This window comes from Leptosomus discolor, chromosome 3, assembly GCF_034619465.1.
Source record: "Leptosomus discolor isolate bLepDis1 chromosome 3, bLepDis1.hap2, whole genome shotgun sequence".
NCBI lineage: Eukaryota > Metazoa > Chordata > Aves > Leptosomiformes > Leptosomidae > Leptosomus > Leptosomus discolor.
The window spans coordinates 40,919,421-40,926,276 of record NC_141393.1 but is presented as its reverse complement, the minus strand read 5'-3'; the positions used below and the strand labels follow the sequence as shown (position 1 = coordinate 40,926,276).

At 47.5% G+C, this 6,856-nt stretch overlaps 1 protein-coding gene across 1 annotated transcript; it reads right to left on the bottom strand.

Moving 5' to 3' along the window:
* Positions 1-1,342: 1,342 nt before the first annotated feature.
* Positions 1,343-6,327, bottom strand: LOC104354303 (acyl-coenzyme A thioesterase 5-like). Its single transcript, XM_009961178.2, has 3 exons — positions 5,778-6,327; positions 2,770-2,972; positions 1,343-1,921 (listed from the first exon to the last, which is right to left on the bottom strand). Exons 1-3 carry the CDS (start codon positions 6,325-6,327, stop codon positions 1,346-1,348), a joined length of 1,329 nt encoding a protein of 442 aa, XP_009959480.2. The 3' UTR covers positions 1,343-1,345.
* Positions 6,328-6,856: the final 529 nt, after the last annotated feature.

Below are 6,856 nucleotides of genomic sequence, written 5' to 3'. Positions count from 1 at the left end.
TCAGTACCACAAATGAAGGTTTTGTATCTTCCTGGGCAGCTCTCAAACTGCTCTGACAAAACGACCTTGGAAGGAGAAATTGTACTGAGAGCAGCCCTTGTTGAACAGGCCTTCAGTGCTGGCACCGTTCCAGCAAGACCCTCTCGAGAGATCAACTCATTTAGGAAGAAACTGTTGCCTCCTACCTGAATGGTGGGGAAAATTAAGGCACTAGCCAAAAATTAATTAGGATGAAAAAAACAATCTTAGGCAGTCATGGAAAAGATATCCTAGATTTGGGGTTTTTTTTGGGTTGTGGTAGGTTTTTTTTAAGTATTATGATCCCGAGTTAATCATTGCCATAAGGTGACAGCTTTTTTCAGTCAGTCCTGATCTTCTACTGACTAGGTTTTCTGTTTCTCAACTCCACTTCCTCCCTAAGAACAGCTGTCAGCATCTGTTGACATTATTACTAAAGAGTTCCACAAGTAATTAATCCCTAACTTAATGGCAGGTGTTATTAGTTTGAAGCAAGCAACGAAGAGAGAAGTAAGACTTGCACATAGCATTAAAGTACCTTTAACCATGCTTTAACCTATCCAACAGAATGTTAATACTCTTGAGTGTCAAATGCCAATCCAAGACATTATAGGGACAGACGGTTACCTCCCTAACACAAGACAGTGCCAGTGCTGCCATTCTCCTAGGATGACAGGAAAAGTGCTCTTCATTTTCCCGCTCTACAGGTAGTTTTTGTTGGAAAGAAACAGACTGTGTCACCAGAAGACCACTACCTAAGGTCAAGGTATACGAGCCTCATTAAAAATAGCTATTCCCAGCTTCATGTAAATAGAAAACGTTTCCAAAGTGTATATGGCTGTAAATCTCAGAGTCCTGGGCTAAGGTAACTTAAGGCCCAAAGCCAGACCCATTCATCATTTTGATGTCAAAAGTTTATCACCTGTGGGTTGCCATCATTCCCCAGGCACGATCCAGTCTGTCACTGTAGAGGGTGCAGGCTAGCTGTTAAATTCTTTGAGTCACAACTACTGCAAGCAATAAAGTACCTACTACTCTCTTCAGATACTTGCTTCTTGATACCATGACTAATTCAGGCTGTCAAATTTGTACTACAGTGCAACCTACTTATCATTGTTTCACTTCTCCTCTGTGTACCTAGTTAAAATAACTTAGGCTAGTCCAAATAAATCCCTTTCTTTTTGGATTTACACTTGTAGCTAAGTAGTCATTTGGTTATTTTGTATTTCCAAGCTTTTCTCAGTCAGTCCCTCCAATTCACCAGTCATTTTGGTGGCTCAAGCTCAGTCCTCTCCAGTTCTGCAACAGCTTGCTGGTGCTGAAGTGTTCATCCCAAATGCAAGTGCAGAAACTCCTGAATCTTTCCCCAGGAGTGTTCCTGTGCATGGGCATGTGCTTTGCTCTCTCCACCCCCCAGAACAGGCACCCCCAGAACACGATCCATAGCTACCTGACAAAATGGAGTAGAAGGAGGATCAATTCGGTGACCTGCTCCTGGATAACTCAAGAGTTCAAAGTTTTCTTTCCCGTGCTGGCGTAGACGCCCGATTGCCAGCTCAGCATATAAGGAGCTCTTCCACATACGATCATCTTCCCCTACCACTAAGAGAAAGTGACCTTCTGCTTTTTCAATGGGGATGGTGCAAGGAGAATTAGCAGGATTTGTTGGGTCATCCAGAGCTTCGAAAATGTCAAATACACCAGCGTCAGAAACACTGACCTTATTCATGTCAAAACACAGTCCAGGCAGAGTCATCTCACCATAATGGAGGTCTGCAACTGTGTTTGAGCTACAGCCGGAGATACAGACAGCAGCCACTACTTCTGGCAGGAAGGTGATCATGGAGAGTGCTAGTTCTGCCCCTTTCCCCGTCCCAATCACTCCAACTCCTGGTCCCTTCACCTAAGATAGGCGGTGGGGAAGAGAGGAAGAAAGGAATTAAGTAAGTATATGTTATAATGGAATTAGCCATTAAATGCCTTTGGAGTTGTGTTATTAAAAAACCCAAAAGGTTAGGTTAATTATCGATGTGACCTGTTGGAAAGCTGCAGCCTGGACCCAGGCTTAGTGTTGTATTTTTCAGAGACAACAAGAGCCATCAAACCCCACAAAATAACACAGACAGGGACAAGAAGTGCCATCACTTGGTCCTCACCTAGTCCCTATTGTGTATTTTGATGCAAATATTTTCTCTTTTTTTCCCAAAACGGGTAGCAGGAAATTCAAGCATGGTCTATTGCTATATATGTCTCAGGCAAATAAAGTAACCTCACAAAAGACATCTGAAGGATTAGATAAGTAGCATTTAGTCTTGTCCTTTTCCAGCCTGGAAAGTAAAAGTGAAAGCAACATCCCAAGTCATCAGATCCTTTCATTTGCTGACTATTGAGCAGTTTTGTATCATCCTCTCTTAAACTAATTGCTTTCATTTAAAAAAAAAAAAAAAAATTTATCACCACTGCTCCTGTTTGGAGAACATTCCAGCACTTCACTGTTCTAATGATCAGGAATCTTCTAGTTTCCAGCATTAATTTATTTAACAGACAGCTTGTGCTGGAAGAAATTCACTCTCTGCAGTCATATGCGTAGCTGCCTATGCAGGACCTACACTTTTTCAATTATTGGGCCTAAACCTGCCCAGCAGAAACTGATACTCCAAAAAAAAAAAAAAAAAAAAAAAAATCACCGCCACCAGTGGGGCATGGCTGTCGAACCCTCCCTTGTCCTGGGAGATCTCTCATTACACTCACCTTCGGGTGACGCTGTAGGAATCTAGCTGCCTCCTCAAAGTACTCAAGTTTGAATTCTTTCATGACCTTAGGCAGATCTTCAAAGTCAAAATATGGCAGAGAAAGAGCAGCAAAACCACGGGTAGCCAGGAGACTGGATCTAAATTCAATCAGACCTCCTTCATCGCCGTACATGTCAATCACTCCTGGAAAGGGGCCATCCCCTGGATTAAAAAGAAGAGGTCCAGAGGACAAGTTGTTAAACAGGACACTAGAAACTATCTGGTGAAGAGTGAACAACAAAATATAGAAAGCTTAAGGCATTTTCTGTTAATACTCATTACTGTTCCATTTGCACAGCAGAGATTAGAGCACCAGTGCTGTGTCCCACTTCAGCTATTTCAAACTAAGAGTTGGTCCTTACCTTCCTGTAAAAGTATGTGAACAGATAAACTTTTTTTTTTAAAAAAACTGTTCTAAATGTATTTCCAATGGTCTTAACCTCCCACCCTCAGAACAGTCATACTCTAAATCAGCTATTTTTCCCTAAAGAAGCCATACCTTAATTAGCAAAGGGCAAGCTCATTACTAATGAGGCAAGAGCACCGAGCCCTGGAACTCAATTCTACAAAACTGATGCAAACTCTGGAATAGGGTGCATTGAGCAAAGCGCAGCAGAGCCACCCTTGGCTAGATGAAATCAACTTGACTTACAAGCTCTGTCTCAACATCAGCACTGTAACACTTGGCAGCAGAACTGCTACTGCAGATGTGAAGAGGGTAAAACCGAGAGCTATACGGGTGGCGCGGTTACGTGTGCGTGGCTGATACACAGGTAGATGTGCATATTCAGCTGTACCATCAGTCCAGCAAAACGATACAGATAATCAGAACCACAGTTTTAAGTGAGCATGCTTTTGGAGCCAAGGCCGCGTTGTGACATTACTGTATGGCATGCCAGCAGATCTTGGGTTGAAAGACTAAGGATGTACTCTTGGAACTATGAAGACCCCAGACAGGCAATTTCTTTTTTTACTATTTTTTTGCTGGCCACCAGATGTCACCACTTGTACACGGATCCAACTCACTACAACCATCTCGGCAGAAAAAGCACCTGCTTGTGCAAGAGTGCATTAACTCTGACATTACCTACACGCAGTAAATAAAGGACCTCTGGCATTTCAGAGTGCTTGAGAAAAGAAAGTTTTGGGCAAGACATGCTAGATGGCGGAAACCTCCCAACTTAAAGCATGGGGAAGTCAGAAAAGGACTGAAATGTGCTTTTGGGTTCTTTCAGTTCTGAAATTTTTCATAGAAGTTCAATATTCTACTTGAAAGAAAATATGTCTGGATCAACTTCTCGTAATGCCACGATCAACAGTCACCTTTAGTTAACAACAGTGAGCCTAGATGGCTAGGAAAAAAAAGTATTCGTTCATTTATCACCCCTACCTGGAAAGCTTTCTAGCAAGAACATGTGATCAGAACAGTCAAGCATGAACACATTTCTCTCTCATGAAGACAACCTTCAGCTTACACAAGGATCCTGGACTGCCTTCCTGAGTGTCTGCACGTGACCAAGTATACAGTTTCTGCATAGCTCACTAAGCAGCAGGATGAAATGGTCTAGGCAACTTTACTACCGCTTAAAAACAACCAACCAACCAACCCCACACCTGTAACTCTTATGCCAGAATTGAGAAATCCCTTTCATATTAAAATTGCAGCGTAAGCCCACTCATGTCATCTCACTTTCACTAAGAACAGGTCACATTTAAGATTCCTATCTTGATAATATTAGCATTTTTCCATCCCTGAAGCAACGAGAGGTATGGTCATAATGCATCGGGAAGGATCCAATATTATTTAAGCAATGATTCCAGACTTTTCCACGCTATTACAGCACCAGGCTTTCTCAAGGGAAAAATGCAGTTCCATCTTGCAGATCTCTGGATTCCCACTGAGCTCAGCAGAAATCCAGCTCATCTTCTAAGGCAGGATATATCAAAACAACCACGTCTCAGTGATGGAAAATCCAGAATGCTGACTAAATGTTTGATCCAAAGTTCAATTTTTGTTGCTGTTTTTTCTTCAGTGGACTTTGGATCCGTATGTAAATGGATAAAAGGATTATTGGTTTGGAAATCATTCACTGAAAATGCTAATAACTGTAGTGGTACTTGCAGGATTTGCTGAACCAAGTCGTTATAAACTAGAGGCTATATGGAGGGCAGTTCTAGCAGCACAACACTCAGGGAAATCCAGTAACTTTAAATCATGGGTCAAGTGTACAAACACCATCATCAGAGTAAGGTTTCATTGTCCAGCAACACTAGCAGATGACCAGAGTATCACACCTGATAAAGCACAACCATCCCACAAGCAGAACAGGTAGAACTTGCTCAGAAATCTATTTTGCCTTTATACCACAGACCAACTGAAGTAACTCAAGTATTAACTTAGCTTTGTCTCTGGTGTTACAGAGGTGGAACATCGATATTTTCTAGACTCTCTTCTGCTACTCTGTTTACTGGCATGTGCTTCACAGCGAAGAAAAGTGCATTTTTGATTCGATCCTACTCAGGCTAAAATCCTTGGGAGATTTAGCACAGGCTCACACGATGAACCGTATCATCCTTCCTGAACAGATTTTGGCAGTCCAGAGCAAACATCAAACCTACTGAAAAATTCTAGAGTGAGAGCAGTGACATGGTAAACTCCACAACCCCTTTCTCACCGAGCTTTTACCTGCCCCACCAGAGCCACCTGCCCTGCCCGCTGCTGCCGGCAAGGCCCAGGCAGGGCATCCCGAAAAGCCTTTGAGTGTGTGACTCTGAAGATTTCCAGGAAAAAGAAGCGGCCACCTGCCTGCAGGGCGGCGTTCAGACCTATTACGGAAGATGGGTTTCCCGGGTGCTATCCTTGGCAGGTTTGGGGTTTTTTTCCCAAAGAGGTTTTATTTGCTCTGGACAGAGCAGCCGGGAGGCCCCGTCGGCCCCAGGGCGAGGGTCCCCGGCCGGAGCACTCACCCGGCGGCAGGAAGAGGGAGCCCCTGACGCCTCTCTCCTTCAGCCGGATCCTCCGCACACCGGGGGCCGTGAACCACCTCTCCACCTCCGCCTTGGCCACCACCGGCCCGGGGATGGCGCCGGACAGGCTGTGGCCCTGGTGGACCAGCACCTCCACCTTCATCGGGCTGCCCGTGCTGCGGGGAACGAGCCGCTGGTACGGCCTCTCCATGCCGGCGGGGGCGAGGCTCCAGAAGAGCCCCATGGGCTCCACGCCGGTGTAGTCCCCGCCGTGCGAGGCGTCCGTGCCCAGGTGCAGCTCGCCGCCGCCGTCCGCCCGGTAGTGCGCGCACGACTGGAAGAGGCAGCCGCGCTCATCCGCCGCCACCGCCCGCAGGGTCACCGGCTGCCCCGGGCCCAGCCCCGCCACCCGCGTCTCCACCCGCTCGTCCGCCAGGCCGGCGGCGGGGGACACGGCCACGCTCACAGCCCGCCGCCGCGGCGGGGGGGGCGGCGGCGGAGCGCGGCACAGGGCCCGCGCCGGGGCCGAGGCGGCGGCCGCTCTCCACATGGCGGCGGCCGGTGAGCGAGAGCCGCGGCGACAACGGGAGCGCCGCCACCGCCCCCTCCAGGCAGCCTCAATCGATAGCGGAGCCCCTCCCCCGCGTCCCGGCCCGGGCGGCGCGTTGCCACAGCGGCAGCGCACGGCCGGGGCAGAAAAGGCCGCCTCCCCCCGGGCCGTTCCCGCCTCTGCGCTGCCTCCCGCTTCCCCTCCCGCCCCCACAGCCTTCCCCCACGCCATCCGCAGCAGCGGGCCGTCGGGAGAGGCTAACGCTTCTTTTTTAATCTATTTTACAAAGTACAGCGAATGCAAAACGCATAAACACACCGACAGAGCCCGCATAAAGCACGAACAGCAACTCATCGGCATGGGTTTGTAAGACATGGACGTGTTAAAAATTTGTTTTCGTATACCGGTGCAAGCTCGCCAGCGCCCCGCGAGCAATATTCAGTGCATTTTCTTCCAAACTCGTCCTCGCGTGCCAAACATTACTGACGATCCCCAGGCAGGGGGCGAGAGCGCGCCCCGCCGCCCCCGG

What these genes read in the sequence shown, in the direction of transcription:
- LOC104354303 (XM_009961178.2), bottom strand. Translation starts at nt 6,327, where the DNA reads ATGTGGAGAGCGGCCGCCGCCTCGGCCCCGGCGCGGGCCCTGTGCCGC. An exon ending in CTCCCTCTTCCTGCCGCCGG is followed by an intron (nt 2,973 to 5,777) that starts GTGAGTGCTCCG and finishes TTTTTAATCCAG; the next exon opens with GGGATGGCCCCTTTCCAGGA. An exon ending in TCCTACAGCGTCACCCGAAG is followed by an intron (nt 1,922 to 2,769) that starts GTGAGTGTAATG and finishes CGCCTATCTTAG; the next exon opens with GTGAAGGGACCAGGAGTTGG.